The sequence below is a fragment of the Otolemur garnettii genome, unplaced genomic scaffold (assembly GCF_000181295.1).
Source record: "Otolemur garnettii isolate 467f Iridium unplaced genomic scaffold, OtoGar3 scaffold00036, whole genome shotgun sequence".
Lineage (NCBI taxonomy): Eukaryota > Metazoa > Chordata > Mammalia > Primates > Galagidae > Otolemur > Otolemur garnettii.
Window position 1 is genome coordinate 10,357,456 of NW_003852431.1, and position 19,843 is coordinate 10,377,298.

General features: G+C 38.2%; 1 protein-coding gene across 2 annotated transcripts in view; it reads right to left on the reverse strand.

Annotated features, from left to right (window-relative positions):
• LMO7 (LIM domain 7) overlaps positions 1-19,843 on the reverse strand; it is a 206,355-nt gene that overhangs the window by 17,396 nt on the left and 169,116 nt on the right. For both annotated transcript variants that reach the window (XM_023513173.1, XM_003789721.3), the window contains 8 exons: positions 18,249-18,681; positions 16,337-16,639; positions 6,285-6,399; positions 5,870-6,031; positions 4,981-5,087; positions 3,908-3,968; positions 1,977-2,033; positions 1-22 (listed from right to left, as the gene is read on the reverse strand). In XM_023513173.1, the coding sequence (XP_023368941.1) occupies positions 1-22; positions 1,977-2,033; positions 3,908-3,968; positions 4,981-5,087; positions 5,870-6,031; positions 6,285-6,399; positions 16,337-16,639; positions 18,249-18,681 (1,260 nt within the window). The remainder of the gene's footprint in view (positions 23-1,976; positions 2,034-3,907; positions 3,969-4,980; positions 5,088-5,869; positions 6,032-6,284; positions 6,400-16,336; positions 16,640-18,248; positions 18,682-19,843) is intronic.

The window sequence follows — 19,843 nt, forward strand, 5'->3', positions numbered from 1 at the left end:
GGACCCGCAGAATCGGAGCTTCCTGGATTGCAGCACGTGGCAAGGAGTGGGGGAAGCAAACAAAGTAAGACTTTACATTTCTATGAAATAATTCCTTTCAGAAAGTTCTATCATTAGCTGTCTCTTGGCCAGTACACTGACATTTTTTTTTTTAACAATAATCAGTAAATCCTTTTTCCTCCTTAGTTCCATCTGTTACCCCAATAGCTGCTTCCAATTCAGCCATAGATGTATAAATAAACCCTAGCTCTAGGTATTACAGCCAGACCAATGAGTATTTCTGAAGAGGTTTTGGGGTTCTTTAACAAGCTGGGGAGTATCTCAGTTTGGCATCACAGGAAAATAAAAAATCTCAATTATTACAACATCTGCCAAATCAAATTTTTACTTCATATGTAAATTCATGGGTATGGTGTTATAGTCTTTTCTTTGAGGGGGAGGAGGGATAAGAGTCTTGCTCTATTGTCTAAGCTAGAGAGAAGTTGCTTGCTACAACCTCAAACTCCTGGGCTCAAACAATTCTGCCTCAACCTCCCATGTAAATGGGACTATAGGTGCCAGCCACAGTGCCCAGCTAATTTTTTTGGGGGTGGGGGGGTAGAGGCTGAGTCTTGCTCTTGCCTGACCTGGTCTCAAACTCCTGGCCTCAAGCAATCCTCCTCCCTCAGCTTCCCAGAGTGCTAGGGCCCAGTCTTATTCTTTTTAATCCCAGAGGCACCTTTAGAACTGTACCTATCATAGTACATTGGTTATTTTTAAAGTCTCAGAAAACACACTATCATAAAGTGTTTTTAAATTTTCTTGAAACTTCAGCTGTCAAATAAATTATTCACTTATATCATTTTCTTTAAAAAATTGCTTTGAGACTTAGAGAAATATTCTTCCCTAGAATAGCCTGTTGAAGAAAAGTGAGAGAAAATTAGCACAGAGAAAGAAAAGGATTTGTATTCTTTTAGCCAATTCGAGCTAGAAGTATCATACTGTTTCAATTACATGGCCACAGAAAATAGGAGTTTAATAAAAAGCATGAATCAAAAACACTAAAAACACTGACACAAATAGACATGCACAGCTGCTAAGCTCTTTCTGTTTATCATCAAAAAGAGATCTGAATCCACCTAAGGAAGAGTTCTTGGCAATTAACACAAAATACACAAACCCAGTAAGCACTGTATTGTGAGGCAAATTTGGAAATGTTTCAATAAACTTAAAAGTAAAATGTGATAACATTTTAGACAGCAACAACTCAATCTCATCTGGCCGTTGTGTCTCCAATGTTGGATATTACTTTTAAGTTCTTCATAGCAAAACACAGAGCTTGAACAGCATTCATGAGACAGAGAGTGACACAAACAAAAAAGATAGGAGAATGCCACATGCATAGCACTTGGTGAGGCGGCCCTGCCCAACTACACCAACACAGAGAGTCTCAAAACGCACCTGCTCTCAGATGCAACCAAATTTATTTACTTTGAATTTACTTCAGTCAAACGGACACTCCAAGGCCACCAATCCAATAAATAACTCTCTTCTTTATTAAGTGCATTTTTCCAAAACCAAAACAGGTCACAGTTTTTAAAAGTTGGCCAATTGTATGTTGGTATAATCTAATATTGTGCAATGTGTAGGAAGCAGTAAGGCTTAGATACAATTGCTCATTGCTTACTGTTACCCAGTGGAAAGAAGTGTGTGTTTAAGAGCATCTCAGGCTTTTTTTTTTCCCCCCACAAAGTTAGGAAAAAAAAACCTTTCAAGGTATACAAAGGACACACAAAGACCCATTACCACAGAGGTAGACCCATGAACTGTAAGAAAAGCCTGATGACCCTAGGGAAAGAATGGAAATGGTTATGTCACTTGGTCATACTGAGAGCCAAACCAAGTCAGCTCAGTGCCCAGCACCACAGACCAGGAGGAAGAGTAGAGAGTGAGAACAAGTCCATGAAAGTGCATGAATTATCAGCTTCGTGGTTTACCTTGTTCAAAAAATTGTGATCGCCTTTTTAAGTTTTTCAAAGAAATGGGTTCAGATGCTAGTTGAAACAAACAAACAAAAAAACCAATAAACAGCAGGTCATTCATTTTAACTTCTCACCACTGGTAAATAAAATGACATTAGATAGACTTTTCTAATCTATAGCAATATTATTTTTAAAGGATGACAAAACTGATAGCCACAGAAGTTAACAATTATTTCAAGGCACACAGACATGAATTTTTAGTCCTCTATACTACATTCAAATTAGTTGAAGGGATGGTTTTTATTAATAAATTTTAGCTGATAGCATCATAGTTCCACAGCTACAGAACTATGCCAGATCGCACAGTTTGGGGGACATGGCTTAGTTTAATCAAACCACAATCTCGTCTGGTACGAGGAAAATTATCCATCGTAATAATTATCTATTATTCGCAGTGCTGATGAATAACAACTAGAAAGTAACAGGAAAAATGACAAAAAAATGATTGATACCCAAAGAAAGATCAATTTTAAAAATGAAGAAATTAAAGCAGTCCTCTAACTAAAATATTTTGAGTTGGATTTCAAGATCTTACAGCTATTAACTTTAAGTAAAGCGAGTGGAGAAAGTAAAACATATTCTGATTTCTCCCACAGGTCTGTCGTACAACTATAGCATAAAATTTGAAGTGTGATTATTACTTGGTACTAATGGATCCTTACTTATCTCAACAAAACCTTCAAAGAACAGGGCCTGTGTGTGTTCTCATAGTCATTAAAGAGTTAGATTCTTATCAGCTGGCTCTGCCTTTGCCACTGGCACGACAGGACCCAGATGCCTTATATATAATATCATGGAGAAAAATAAGTAATCATTGTCCAACGAAAAACTCCTTTGATAAAGAATGCAGCTTAAAATAAAAAATACATTATTATATAGTCATTTCCGATGATAAAAAACAAAATACAATCAATGGAGGAAGGGAAATTTATAAACTTAGGTTGGCTTTAACAATGTTTTATTATAAACTGGCAAATGCAGACTTCAAGTCACCAAAGCACTGTGAAAACCCAGCCCCATTCTTGGCAGTCTAGCTTCACACTAAAAGAAGTTTCATCACCTTGGGTGTCTTTCCCTGCCTATGCCGACTAGATCTTTCTAATTTATTTTGTATACCCAGAGAATAGCAACGGCTAAATTATTTCTGCATGGGCAGAAAGTGATACAGGCAGTCCTTGGATTAGGAACAAGATAAGTTCTGTAGGTTTGTTCTTTACTTGAATTTGTATGTAAGTTGGAACAGGTACATTCACATATTATCTGTGATCATCTCCATTTGTAAAAGCAAGTCATGTATCAGTCGATGTTTGTAACTCAGGGACTTACTGTGATAGCCTTCTTTCCTAAGTGCAAGTTGTAGGTAAGTCAGATGTTTATAACTTAGGGACCGCCCGTTATTCTAAGAACTTCCTAGATCCTTTGCCTTCTTTTTCATCATAAGTATATCTGCTAACAACTGTTTATCACCACTGGCATTTTCCTATTAAAACTAGTGGCCTCCAAGCTTGTCTAGGAAAAGGAAACTTCATTCATCATTTCTTATTTGACTAAAGTTCCGTTTGCCAGCATACCATAGCAAGATAGCCGAGGGCCTCAGGAAAACCAGTCTTTCTTACTTGGCTTAGGCACACAGTCACTCAAAGCTCCAGAACATGCTGCCAAAGCTTTGTTTGCAGTTCCTGAACTATTCAACGGTGGAACTGGACGCCCTTCCACCTGGCTGCAACTGGATCTGTGTGCTAACCTTTTAGTTTCAACTTGCAGTGGGATCGGTTTTTCTTTCACTCACAGATATTAATTTTTATAATAGCTAAAACCTAAATGCTGTGCTATGACTTTTTCTATATTCTAAGTTGTAATGGTGATAATTATAAGGTGATAATTACCTTTTGAGTCTAAAGTGTTGCTTTCATCATGAATTCCATTGATTTCTTTGGATTCAGTATTCTGGAAAGGATAAAAATGCTAGTTAATATTCTTCCCAGCTGGACTTCGGGCTTAAATAATACATTTCTCATTAGTGAAAATTTATTTTAACAAGATGAGTTTTTCAGGATATTGATGTATTCCTTACAGCCTTTTACATCTAGTAGAAACAATTTTTTTTTCATTATTCTTCAATATTTGTGGAAGGATTAATGGCCAGCTACAGGCATGGATGACTTTAATCAATCATTAACTTCGCAAGAAATAGGATCAGCCAAATAACCATTAATCTATTTGGTTTATTATATATATGAGTAAACAAAACAATCATACAGGATTCCCTCACATTTAAACCTTTCTTATGCAATGTAGCAAGATCTCCTTATTAAGTAAAAGGAGCTATTTTAGGATAATAATAATAATACAACCAAAGGAGTCACTGTAAATGTATAATATCAATTATTAAACATTTCATATCATAGATAGATACATTTTTTTAAAGCCTACATGAAAAAAGTCATGTTTTGAAACTTAGAAAATTTTCTACATGCTTTTGAACCAATTAATGGAACTGATTATCTCTTAATGACATATGTAATCTTCCCAAATTTACTTACCCCAAATGTAAAAATACTTTATGAAAGTTTTATGTTGCACACAAGGATCATATTTATTTGGCAGTGAAGACCCTAGAATGCATGGCCGAGTGATAGTTTATAATTCTACAAAATTGCTACTTCATATTCACACAGATTGAGAGATGGGTATAATGCTGAAAGACTGCTCAGAAATGACCACAAAACAACTTTATGGGATCTTTTGATTTTACTGTCACATAATTCACAACTACTCTATCAATGAGTGATGACTTATGGTTTTCAAAAATATATTTTACTGTATCTCTTTACTACAAGTTTTTTTATTCAATTCGTTTTTAAAGTAGTATCAAAATTGTTCAAATAAATTATTTTCCCCCACACACAATTCCTACAGCTACTGTGCCCTGTGCAACTACTCTTCTCAAAATACTTACAGAACTCTGAAGGCTTTCAGAGAAATCAGTCGTTACAGACAGATTTGAAGATTTGTCTGAGTTGTAAATTCCAGAAGTTGCATCAATCCACTTTGTCTCAGGTGAACCTATAATTTTGGTAGCCATACTGGTGAGATTGAGGGTTTTATGCTGTCTAAATGGCAGGGAAGGTTGGTCTTTGCCCCAGTCTGATTGGCACATGGAGATCGAGTAATGAGCACACATAAATGTTGAAGTGGAGAGATTAAAATTACTGACTGCACATATAAAAAAAATGCACATGTACAAGACAGACACATCAGGTAGTATGCGAAAGAAACAGAGCTGAGGGCTTTTACCGATAGACCACCTTCCCAAAACACAGGGTTAAATCATGTTAGCAATGAAAATACTAGCAAATTTGCTGAATCTTTCCATAAAGCAGGACCAGATATTATATTTTGATATCACAAGTTGGTAGGTCTAGAGAGGTTTCATACCCTTTCCCATCTAACTTTAATAAATGAGAAACACAAAAATAGAATGCCTACTGGAAGTTCTTTGAGAATGAGCACCAGGAATATGACCTATCCTGTTCACTCTCTACCAGTATGGTTAGGACGCTGCAGAGAAGGTTAAGTCATAGTATCATTTTAATACTCAACACTAGTATAAACAACTACTGAAGACATACATTTGCCTTCATAAATCAGTATGTACATCAGACAACAATGTAGAATTCAGTAAATTTGCTGGTAAAAAATGCAGACAGAACAGTCAAGGACCTTTATAGCCAAAAAATAAGTAAAATGAAAAAAATTAAAAAGTTATTGAAGCAGACTGTTATGACCACTTGCCAAAGACCCAGCTTCCATTCAGAATGCCAGACACGGCCGTAAAACGCACTCACCAGACTTTCCATAGCGCCTGACATCCATGACTAAGTTTCCAGTTTCTTGGGCTTTAGCCATGGTTTCCTTCCACTCTTTTGTATCCTTATATGAAAACTTGGTGTTGTTAATAGCAATAATTTCATCATCTACCTGTAGCTGAGAGAATTCTGCTGGGCTACCTAAATAATGCAAAGTAAATGAAACAACCCATTGAAAAAAAGTTCCATATGTTCTACTAGTCTTTAAGTTAAAGAAAACTGACTTCATCTTGAATCGCCATTTTCCTTTATTTCATGTGGAGAAGTGTCAATAACTTCTTGTAAGTTATCAGATATCTGAGTATCTACAATACACAGAACACTACCTGCACTTTTAAAAATTTTATATAGTACATATCTTCATTAACTTCTAAAGGAGAAATCTAGGATTTACCTGCTTCGACTGATGCTACGAAGATCCCGGAAAAATCCCATTTTACTGTAAACCCAAATTCAAGGCTGTTCCCAGGCGTCTGGTTTATGCTGATTCTCATATCACTGAACTGATCCTGAAAGCAAAACATGAAACGCTGGTATCAGGTGTCCCTGGCACCCACATGGAGGAAAGTCTATCCATGAAAGCAGCGAGGCTGCCGGCAAGGTGCACTGAAATTATTTCATGACAAACCAGAAGCTTCATTCTTTCTTCCTTGGTTTTGGTAAAATTCTCACTTGTACGTTATAAATGTCACCAGGTGTATTGCTTTTTTTTCTTGCTAAAATAAGGGAAATCTGTTATCAACACGTCATTCTTCACATTAATACCAATCCATTGGTCACTGATAAAGCTCAGCCTTTCATCCACCACCCAATTGTGGCTAATTTTAAAACCATTTATTCATTGTCCAGGAAAGAAGTAGAGTGGGTTAAATCATTTAAAGAGTTGCCATAGCTTTTAAAAAATGACCTCCAACATATAAGATATTTAGCTGGATAATTTCCTGTGGTCTGCAGCACAGACATGCTTTAGCCCTCAGCAGCATCCACCTGGAACTGGCGCCATCCCGAGTGTGCATCTGAAGTCTGACAAGGTATTTTTGCTTGACCAAATGTGACACGAGAAGCCACTGATACCCATGCTGCAAAATGCAACACTGCATCACCCACAAGGAACTGACCACTCCCTAAGAAGCCAAGAAAGTCCCTATTGAGACATCCTGACCTCTAGACCATGACTTCCCTGAAGTCACTTCAGCCCATAAGCCCAAGATCAACAGCCTCTTGTACAAAATGCAGAACTATTTCCGCCTCCATCAGGACGTTCTGAAACCATTTCCAAACCAAATATTTCCAGTTTTACACCATTCTATGTCTGTGAAAAGCTTCTTTATCTTTCATAATTTGAATATTTTGTTCTGATATAATGAGTTTATCCGGCTAAAATTTCAATTCTTTGCTTCATAATAAAAAAACAAAGACCTGTTTGGGGAGGGAGGGGAACCCTTTACCTAAAGCTAATTTACTTTCCAGAAAAAAGACTCACCAATTTCTCCATTCAAATTGGTCAATTAAACCCAAAATCCAGGGCCGAATGGGAAATTCATAAAGCTTTCTAAGTTTTTCTAACCATAAAACAAGTTTAAAATTGAAGTGACAATATTCTAAGAAAAACTGGGATAGTACATGCTATGATTTGGATATAGTTTGTCCCACACAAAACTCGTGTTAAAATTTAAATGCATTGCAATGTGGCAGTGTTGGGAAGTGGCAACTTGAAGAGGCCTTTGTGCCCAAAGGGAATCTACCCTCAAGAAGGGATTAATGCAGTCTCCTAAAAGTAAATTCTCACTCTAGCAGGACTGGATATATTAGCACAAGAACAGGGTGCTATAAAGCAAGGTTGTCTCTCATTTGGGGTCTCCTTGCACACCCCATTTGCCTTTCCGCTTCTCCACCATGTTTTGAGACAGCACATAGCCCTCCCCATCAACTGAGAAGCTGCCACAGCTACACTCTTAGACTTTCTAGTCACCAGAAGCCTGAGCCAAATAAGCCTCTTTTCTTTATGAATTACCCCGCCTCAGTGTTCTGTTATAGCAATACTAACTGGACAAAGACAGAACCTAAGAATTAGAAGACAGGCAAGGAGGGCACTGCATACATAAAGGATCAGGAACTCACCATGCTGTGTTGACGTGTCTCTTATAGCACTAGACGTTCATTTGTTCAATATATATTTATTGTTTATCTAGTCTGTATAAGACACAGTACTGACCACTTTCAGAAATAACAATGAATTAGGTGTGATACTCTCAAGAAAGAATTATTCAAGCCAAGTGCGGTGGCTCACACCTGTAATCTTAGCACTCTGGGAGGCCAAAGTGGGTGGATCACCTGAGCTCATGAGTTCAAGACCAGCCTGAGCCAGAGAGAGATTTCATCTCTAAAAATAGTCAGGCATTGTGGCAGACACCTATAGTCCCAGCCACTCAGGAGGCTGAGGCAAGAGGATTGCTTGAGACCAAGAGTTTGAGGTTGCTGTGAGCTATGATGCCACAGCACTCTACTGGGGGTGACAAAGTGAGACTCTGTCTCAAAAAAAAAAAAGAAAAAAAAGGTATTAACTCACAAGTAGGTATGGGATTTTTTGAAGCAATAAAAAAGAAACTACAGCTACTAATGCAGAAAATTTTCAGCAGAAAACTCTTTTTAAAGCAGGTTAAATGTGGGAATCCAGATGTAATCATGACACTCGTTAATAATCACCTAATGAACACCAATCTGAAGAATAAAACTCTGCTGAGAATAGAAAAAATTACTGGTTAGGTCTACTCCTTAGGTAAAGCAAGCATATACTTAAATCATAGATGACTCAAAGAAAATAAGTGGTCACCTTCACCACTCTTAAACGAAAAAGAAAAAAATCAACTTAAAGCCAATTAAAGTATAAAATCTATTGCTGTATAAGGAAAAGAGACAAATGATGGGTTAGATATTCAAAACACTGATGTTCTTTAGCTTGAAGAATAAAAGACAGGATGTAGTTTTAATAAATAGTTTCAAACTACATAAAGAATATCTTGTGGGAGATGGCAAAGGAACATGATCCTTTTCTACCAAATGCGGGATAAAAGGAAACGAGCTTAAGCTGTAGAGGGACGAGTCTTACAATTACAGTATACCAGAAGAATTTTCCCATGAAGGGCAGTGCTTACCTCAGAAATAAATCTCTATTTGAACATATAAAACAAAAAGCAGATAACCACCTCTCTGCGAGAGTTAACACGTAGAAAATCCTCACTATGGCTACAGCCTGACAGACTGATGTGGATCATGGGGGCAATTACAGGTGCGTTTCTGTATGTGCATATCACAAGCCTGATAGAGCCTGCTCTCTCATGAAGACACTGGTTTTTAATTTTTGTTTTAAATAACCTGCTTAAAGATGAAATTCATTTTAACCACCTCTCTCCTACATCAGTATACAGAAAGGGTTATATGGGCGGCTGCAGTTTCAAGGTAAAAGTCCCAGAGCCCCACTTTGCATGGCCTTCCCCTTAAGGCAGATTCCTCCCATGAAGCATCTCTGTGGAATCCTGAGACTTCTTGTAGGAGAGCGTTATCTATAATTATATTCAAGCATAACTGTTCAACAATTTCAGGTAGGATTTCTACTTCCTTATTTTTCTCTGCAAGACACATACCATGAGTATTCTGCAAAGAATCTGAGTTTTAGAATATGATAATCAGAGAATTACCTTGGAACTGGATGGGACAGGAACATAAGTTATTTGGGGAATCACAGATTCCTCATGACCGATAATGAACTACCCAAGAGGTTTCAGTTGTCCACAGCAGAAAAGATAAAATATAGACCTATCAACATCTTGGTATTTAAAATAAAAATCTCCCTTAAATTAGGTACAACTCGAATACAAGTATACAATAAGCACTCAGATGGCTTTCTTAACTGTCAGACTAATGCAACATAACTACAAGACTAAATTTTTAAACCAAAACATGAGGACGATCTGGAGTCCCAAAAGTAAGGTTTATTTTTACTAGATCTGATGAGTTAAGATTTTCATGTCACCTCACATGGGAATTAACAAAACAGGGCCAATCTTATGCATTAACAAATCAGAAAGCTATTCTCAAACTTTTCCAATTAGGCAAATGTGCTGAGTTAAGGAAGCCCACTTAGTTATAAAATTAACATTAACAGTCAATTTGGATGGTAAAATCAGGAATAAGAAAGGAGATAAATATTCTTTGAATTTATGTACATATGGCTCTTGAGTGTCATTCTTTCAGGGTCTTATTGAAATGAGAACATGGAGTAGCCCTCCAATTACGGCCCTGTTCTGATACTATAGCTACCCTCCGCCACCAAAATGCATCTAAATTTTCTCCACCCTCCATCCACTCCACCCTCAACCCCAAGGCAGGTGGCATTCCTCCCACCCCATCCCTTTATAACTCCTATTCCCAGTTAATCCTCTACCTACCAAATCCATCTTTAATATTCATCCTGCTAGCCACTCCAACTATTCTTGCTTTTGAGAAACAGTCTTCTTTTAAGTCACTCACTATCCCAATTTTTCTTGTCTTTTCCACCCGTCTCTCTGGCCACTCCTTAGTCTCAGAAGCATGCTCCTCCTCTTCTTCTGCTACTTCCATTTCGTTCTTGCTCCCTAGTGAGTCTCCAGCCTATCTAATGATGTGCTTTCCTGAGTAATCTCATTCACTGCCATGTCTTCATTATGAGTCCACCATTTTTGAACTTAAATTCAATATCTTCCCCCCAAAACCTGTCCTTCCGCCTAGTTTTTCACTTTTGGTTAACTGCATCCCTTAGCTTACCATTTGCCCAAGTTAGAATACCAGGTTCTTCCAGGCTCTTTCTCCATCCTGCCTGCTGCTCCCTACTCCAACTCCACACAACAATCTCTACACCCCTACTCTCCAGCACACACACAAGTTTAGCAAAGTGCTGTTATGTCCACAATCCATAAATCATCTTGAACCATGCCATCCTGGCCACCCTCCTTCAGGGTATCATCTTAGCTCAGGTCATGATGTCCCCTCAACTCCTGTGGTCATCTCCTAATTGGCTCTCCTGCCTCCAGCCCCTCTTTGTGTCCATTTTTCACAACTATAGTTACTAAACATGCTTATTATTATATCACATCCTGTTTTAAAATTGCTAGTAGCTCCTTACTACCTACTTGGTAGATTTAAAACTCTGTATTTCAGTTCTGGCAAGTTTCAATAAATATATACCATCTGTCCTCAAAATGATTTTATCTTTAGGGTCCAGAAGATATTCCAGTCCCTACTGACTCTAAAATCCTAAAATACACAGAAAAGTTTAAATAAGTCAACATTTGGTGTCTTAACTATACAAAACACAGTCCTCAAATGTGAGTATGTTTTATTTCAAAAAATAAATGTGTCGTGTCAGAGAAACTGCAGTTACGGTGAAAGCATTTCACCAGCCTGGGGTAACTTACATCACTTACAAATCTCAAGAACTTCACTGGTAAAAATACAGATAATACCACCTACTTTGCAAGGTTACTGGAATGATTAAGTGAAGCATTTAAAAGTTGCCAGGACACACATGACTGATGCCCAGTAATTGCTCTTTTTCTCCATGGAAACATGTTAAACATAATACACTTGCTGGTTAAGAAGTTCCCAGATCGTCTAAAGAAAATTATATTGATTTCTCACATACTTAGTTCTAAAGCCAAGAAAACTCAGTCAGCATTCAGGAAATATTAACAGGACCAGGCACTGTGCTTACAGTGAGACAGGCAGGCCTGCTTCCAGCCCTCATGGAGATTAGGGTCTAATGCGGGTGGATAAGCAGGCAACATGCACAGTAAGAAGCTATGAGAGGGGAAGCCCTGGACATTCCTGAGAGGGGCACTTAAGATGCAGTCAGGATCAGGAAATGGACATGGAAAGCTTCCTTCCATACGAATCACTCCACTTTGGGGTTCTGTTTTTATACTGACTGATTGAAACACAGTCTCACTCTGTTGCCCTGGATAGAGTGCCATGGCATCACAGCTCACAGCAACCTCAAATTCTTGGACTCAAGAGATCCACTTGCCTCAGCCTCCCAAATTTTCTTTTCTTTTTTTGTTAGAGATGGGGTCTCACTCTTGCTCAGGCTGGTCTTGAACTCATGAGCTCAAGCAATCCCAAAGTCTGAGCTCAGGCCATCCACCTGCCTCCACCTCCCAGAGTACTAGGATTATAGGTGTGAGCCATCTCACCTAGCCTCGGATACTGTTTTTAAAACACTACAGCAGGAGCTCTGGAAGGTGGATTTGTATGGGGTTTGAGAGCACAGGGCTCAGAAAGGGCAAAAAAGAAAATAGAAACCTATAGGCAAGATCAATTTGGGTAAAAATTATGAAAACCACATCTATAGGGCAGTTGGAGAGGGGTGAAGGACTCTGGGAGTCATATTCCTTCTCCTTTCTTTGAGTCACCCAAGAATGGCTCTGGAAGTCTGCACTGGCAAGGACGGCAGAGGGAAAAAAGCAAAAACCACAAGATAATAACCATGAGAGAAGGGGGAAGAGGAAAGAGTAGGAATAAAACCCCAACTCAGCAGAGGAGATGGAAAGGAAATTCCTGCAGGCAGAATTTAAATAAGGTCATATTAAGTTCTTTCCTTTATTATGCTTTTTCTACTTTATGGCACAATTCTGTGCTTTTTCTTCTTTATTACCACAATTCTGTGACAGGCTCCTAACTAATCTCTGTCTCCAGAATTAGCTTCCTTAATGTAATTCTACGGAACATCACCAATCTTAGACTCCTAAAATATCCCTCAATCTTAAATTTCTCTTACTAAAATAACCAGTATGGGCTCTACATTACCTGATGGATCAAGTTCATACTTCAGCCTAGTAACTGAGGCTCTGAATGCAATTCCAGTCAGTAACTACTTAGGTATGAATGATGTATGAAGGTTATGGGAGGCACAAACAGTATCAGTGAATGAGGAAATGGGCATGGAACACACGTACTTATGCACAGAACAGGAAAGAATTCAGTGACTGAAACTTTCCAAGGATGAGAAGTTCAGTTCCAGCTAGGAGGAGGCTGTATATTGATTCATGAAGGAAGAAGTCCCCCTGGCTTTTGAAAGACCGGACTTCAAAAGACAGAGATGTGTGAAATAAACATTTTCAAATGGGGAACCAACAAGAACAAATATACTCATATGTGATGATATGCTCAAGAACATAGATGATTATGTCCAAGAAAAAGTGAGCAATCCTATGCAGCCAGATTCTCTCTCTTTCCCACAGCATCGTGTAATACAGGCAATCGTGAGTAAGACTGCCCGGGTTCAAATCCTGACTCCACCACTCAGTACTCTAAATGGACAAGTAATGTGACTGTTCTATTCCTCAATTTTCCCAATTTTAAAACAGGGATGATAATAATAATAATATGGCTTCATTAGGATTGCTGGTGACATCGCAGCGTTGCTGTGGGACCAACTAACATGATGCCCTGAGCAGCCTGGCTGGGACATGGTCAGCACTCTGACATTAGTTACAAAGAGTCTGGGGCCAAGCAGCACAGATGTCAGTGCTGCTATAAACTTAACTCAGCAAACAACACAGTGCCAAAAGGCTCCGAGCAGATAAATTACTGAATCTAGCCTGACATCTGGCAAGTTAACGCGATGCATGTCTAGTGTAGCAACCACAAACACCTGTGTCTATTCACACAGTATCTGTACTGATAGGGAAAGAGCCTGAACTAGGATAGTGGAAGCTAGGATAGAAAGGAACAATATCAAAGGATTCTGGAGAAGAAATGAAAGGACATTACCAGCAAAAGCAGAAGGTAAGAAAGACGACCTAAAGAATACCACCAAGACATCCAAATAGTCAGCTAGTGGGGCATGGAAGTTCGTACCTGTAATCCTAGCACTTTGGGAGCCTGAGGAGGGTGGATTGCTTGAGCTCAGGAGTTTGAGACCAGCCTGAGCAAGAGCAAGACCCCGTCTCTACTTAAAAAAAATAGAATAGCCAAGTGTTGTAGCTGTTACCTGTAGTCCCAGCTGCTTGGGAGGCTGAGGCAATAGTACTGCTTGAGCCCAAGAACTTGAGGTTGCTGTGAACTATGACAGCACGGCACTCTACCCAGGGGACAGAGTAGACTCTGTCTCAAAAACAAAAATAAAAATAAAAAAACAAACATTTAGCTACACCCTATTTTTGATTTTGCTGTTCTCTGCACGTCTAGCCTTATAGAGTTTGAAGGGGAGCTTAGAGAACTTCGCACTATGCTCTTCGTCTGTTGCTCATCAGCTGTTTTATGCATTCACATCCTTCATTCCAATCAGTGAGGTCCTTCTCAAAAACAAGGTCAAGGTTTTCTTGTATAAACTATTTCTCCAGGACCACAGAAATGGGCACGGACACCCATCAGAGATAAGTCAGTCATCATACAAAATATATCATGTTGAAGAAGTCCAGTGACTGTGAATGGTTAAATAAAGCCTAGTTTTTCTTGAATAAAGAGAAAACCATTTCAAGTTTAGTGAGAAAGGACCATAAATCCATTAATGATGAAACCTGAAAAACTGCTACGTTAGGCTCCCTGAACCCAAATAACTGGGACACACCCAAGCACCACACTTGGCCTCTTTTCCTTAATCCGTGGATACAACTACTCAGCTGCCACCCTGAGGGAGGTCCCCACACCTAATGTGCAACACATTAGTCATGCTGTTTGGTTAAATTTGCTGTATGAAAAGGCGAAAGCAAACATACCTGAAGTCCATGAAAAGAAAATATATACACCTTGCTTCTCCTTTTATTACTCATCCTCTAGTTCCTTTTGTTGCCCAAGTATAACAAGGTCTCAAACACTGAGACTTCTAATACTAATTCTACATGTCCACTTTTCTAAATATGATAATTCACAACTAATTATCTTAACAAGTTACTGTCTTTAGATGTATCATTGTAAATATGCCTGAAAGAAACTGAAAGACATAAATGTAGATCTTAACAATGATTACCTCTAAATGACAGAATTACCAAGTGATTTTTATTATGTGTACGTCTCCTGCATTTCCAAAACTTTCCCAAGTGCCCAATTCCTTATAATCAGAGAATAAACAGAGTAAACTTTTAAAGCTTTCCTACAGAATAAAAGTCTGATAATACTAAATGTGCTAATATTATTTCACATAAGGTTATTTCATTAGTATAACTCAGGTCAAGTTAGATCACTGATATTTTGCAAGGCCAAAGGGAACACTGGAGCAAACCAAAGGACCACAGGCTCCTCTAGGCTAAGGGTTCACAGAACTATCAAACTACGTAGAGAGGATTACTCTAAAAGAGAGAAGCTTTCTGTATGCTGGACAAAGACTTTTAGTATGTTTTACATGTAGGCTAAAAAGACCATTCATTAACTAATAATTCTCATAAAAAATGCCCCCTCCTTATTCTTCATGTGATGATATATTTTGTTTGGACTTCAAATTTTAATAAACACATTTGTCATATCGTAACTAAGCCTTAATATTCCTATTAAGACTTAAGGAGCTCTCTAAAATTCCAGACATTCTAAAGTATAAACGAGCATTCAAAGTCACTAGAGATCAGGCCTGTGATTCTAGCACTTTGGGAAGATCGCTTGAGGCCAGGAGTTCAAGACCAGCTTGGGCACAGCAAGACCATAACTCTACAAAAATGACAAAGATAGCTGGGCGTAGTGGAATGTGCCTGAGTCTCAATTATTCAGAAGACTGAGGCAAGAGAATCACTTGAGTCCAGGAGTTTGAGGTTGCTGTGAGCTATGATGACACCACTGTACTCTAGCCTGGACAACAAAGCAAGACCCTGTCTTCAAAAAAAAAAAAAAAAAAAAGTCTCTAGAATGTTAAGCTGATAGAAAAAGAAATCCCACATCCCCAGAGGCCAGCACCTACCACAGGCATTCTCCTTGTAGCCAGTTCACTTCTCTGGGAAAGGGCTTTTATTACCCTCACGTGTAGAAGATCTGCATCTAAAACCTTTCAGTGACTACTGCACCTGAAAGCTGGGACTACTGGGCACAAGTAGCATGAGGGAACATTTACTGAAAGGGGGAGCAGAGAAACACCAGCTGCAGGCGGTGTCTGTGGCTCAAAGGAGTAGGGGGCCAGCCCCATATGCCAGAGGTGGTGGGTTCAAACCCAGCCCCAGCCAAAAAAGTCTGCAAAAATGAAAAGAAACACCAGCTGCCCCCCTAAGAGACTGGTCTATAAAGTCTCTATACACACCTACCACAAGTTATCTGATCTATCAACTCAGGGTTGGAAGAGACCTACTTTCTCTAAAATCTGTTAAGAATAAACCATAAATCATTTTTCACATTAACAGCTCAGATTCTAACACATAGGGGTTAGAAACGTGGCCTCCAGAACAAAATGTGTAACTATCTGAGCCGTGGAAGATAAAGACTCTAACTCACCTGTGATCTGGAGACTTCTCCTTGGGATGAGTTCCCCCTTTCTGCAAATTCAGACATTAAATCAAGGCCAGATACTGAAGAGACTGTGGCTTTAGAAGTGACATCCTGGTCTTGGGAAAGAGATGAAAGGGAGGGTGTAGGAGAGGGCCACCTCATCAGGTCTTCTGCTGATGCTTCTTTCTGGCCCAGTGAGCTTGAAGCAAGCTGGCTGGCTTCAAGATTTTGAGTGGGGGTGCTGACCAAGTTGTTCTGAGGTCTCTTAATGCCGTCCACATCTCCATTATACTTCCAAGCATCATCCATCTAAATAAGAACCATTTTAAGCTTGATAGTCTATTACCTTGATTTCAGTTTTAAAACTTATTAAATTATTTTAAAAATACAAAAATAACACAGCTCCCACACTAAAATGTCTATTGCTAAATGCCCGTAGTGGATGTTGTTTTCACAAAAGTGTTCATAACGTATAAACTTCTGAAACTTGCTTTGTTTTTACCACTGCTGGTCAACACAACTCTAAACCAGTCCCTTTCTTTGCTGAATCTTCCGTAGTATGGACACCAACAATTTATCCATTTGATGTGTATGCGTTTGGAGTTGCTTAAATTTTTCTGCCACTTTCAAAATATCGCAATAAATACTCAAAATCTTTACAATGGGAACTTCTGTTTTTATAGCACAGAGTTCCAAAACTAGGCTTGCTGAAACAAGCTTTGTGAGTTTAATTTCTTAAAAAAAAATAACAATTATAACAATGAATTCCCAATGTATAAGAATGTCTGTTTCTGTATCCTTGCCAACAGTACATTAACATTGACATTAACAATGTTTTAAATCTTTATCCATGTTATAGATAAAATATTGTACACTGCATTCCTGCTCCACTGAAGCTGAACATGTTGCTGTGTGCTTTAAGTGATCAGCCATTAAATTCTTTCTCCCTTGAATTGGCCACTGCTTTGCTATATCCATTGTTCTAGTGTCTTTTTTTTTTTAACCTATTTGTAGAACAATGTTTATATTAACACTTTAATATATTTGGGTAATATTTTTATGAGTCTGCAAATTGTCTTTTTACTAGATTAGTAGTATCTACCATATAGTTTTTATGATGTCAAATACATCTACATTTTCCTTAATATAATGGTAGGAGTTTCCTGACTAGTTTAGGTGGGTTTCTCTCACCCTAAATACTCAATGTTTAATAGTTTCTCTTCTAGATTTTAGGATTGAACACTAGCAGACCTAAAAGGAATTTCAACATTAATTTTAAACTGTATTGCTTCCTTTCACATAATTCAGATTAATACACTCACGGCTGGATATGTATCGCCACTTCCATTCTCAGGAAAAGGCCTCAATAGTCTATTATCCTTCAAAATCCTGATTCGTATTGAAATAAATATATTTGAACAATAAGATATACTTTAATAATGGTATGCAAATACTTCAAGTTCTAATGAAGTGGGAAATCAGGAAAAAGCAATTTTCCCGATTTTCAGAAAACTAACCTGAAAATATTTAGGTTAAACCACATGAAAATGCTGTTTTGTAGGTCAAGAAGAACCCACCAGCAACTTCGTACTGCTCAACCTAACACTTAATAAAAGCTATATTTGGAAAAATGTGACACCAAAAATAATGCTCTGCCTTAGAATGTGTCTTATTCATTCTTTAAAATGTCTCAACCCTACTTTCAAAGAATTTAAAGTTTAATCAATTCTCCATCCCTGCTCTATCTTCAGCATTAAATTTCCATTGAATCTAAACTGGCATAGAACAGAACAGCCTTCGACTCAAGGCATATACACATTACACAGCAAGTTCACATAACTCCAACCTCTGCATAAAGTTCACCGATATTTTGCTCTTCAGAACAGACTAAATGAACTGGAAACTTTTTTTTTTTTACCGTGTAGGATCTGGGGAGTGATGAGATTCCCCTTGACTGAGAGCCAAAAGGTCTCGGTGTGACCACAGATGTTAACCTGGCTGTATCAGTTTTCTGGTAACTTCTAGGGAGGGACACTGAAACACGAGTCGGCGCCATTTGTGTACTCAGTGAATGCTGAGCAGACAAAGAGGCTGGGTGTTGTTCTTCCTCGAAGCTTTTAGAAGGAAGCTGAATTTCAGCTGTTACACTGTCCTCTCTTTTTGCAAAAGTTGTGGAATCTTCTCTAGGAATTTCTGTAGCAGAAGTTGTTCCCTTCTCTTCCCCTCTCTCACTCTGGTAACTTGCTTCTGACATTGTAGGTATAGACGATAGCTTTTCTTCATTCAGTATATCATCCACAGAATATATTCTCCTCCTCAGTGCAACTGTAGAGTTCTGTCTTTGGGATTCCCTTAGCAGGAAGAAACACACCATCATCACATAGTCACACAATGGACACACAGAGGTGGACAGTAATTAACATTTAAAGTGGACTCAGAATAAAAAGACTACTGGCTTCACACAATAATCAATACAACACTAATAGAATATGTGTGGGGGATATAACCACAAGAGGGACTCTACCTGCAACAGAATCAAATATTTCGACTTGGTAGTTTGTACCCGCACATTAAACCTGAAATAAATTCACTTTTCAAAAGAAATTATCTTCAATATCAAAACAAAGAGTATCAGAACTTGACGTTTTTATTAAAGAGGCTATCAAACATTTTGCAGAAATTTTAATTTACTGTAAAGAGATTTTAATAAGGGATTATTCACAGACATTTACCCACATGCATATAATTCTTTCAAATTTAAAACACAACAAATATAATTAACTGACAACCAATTTCAAAGTTGTGGATCCCAATGTGATTTTTTTCGTTTTTTGGTTTGGTTTTTGCCTGGATAAATTGTATATTTTAGTAAAAATAAAAGACCACAGAAGGCTCTGGCTTTTGTGAAGTTCGAGTAAGCATAAGATTTCATACAGCTTGACAGAACATTCATGGACAAATATTACAGATTAAAAATCACCATTCGTATTTATAGAGAAGTTCGTGAAGCATCCTCATCCTCTCCCATTTAGAAAGGAGCACCTGCCTCCCAACCAAACTGAATTGCATTTAAGTGAATGAAACTCTGCTTACCCTTGGCTGTTAGGGCACAAAAGGAGCTTTGTTTAATTTCACCTGCCAGCCTATTTCCTTTTGTCATTACTCTAAAAGCATATTTGCCTTCTCCCTAGCCTGTAAATATCCTAAAGTTTCACAGAGTCGCTACCTTATAATGTGACCTTTATACCGTTATGTTGCAATTCAAATAAACTCACATATTCATATTTACGTAAACTTCCTTTAAAATATAAATTAAAATCCAAATTGCACCACTGAACATGAAAAAGAACTTTGTTAGACTTTGCACAATTTAGTTAAAAGTGAGAGCTGATTTTACCTGACCATTCCGTTCCTAAATTTACTTTAAAGTAGTGAAAAGCAGTCTACTCTCTGTGCCAAACAAAGCCAGCATCAACCACTTCTGCATGTAAATGCACAACGCAGAAAGAAATA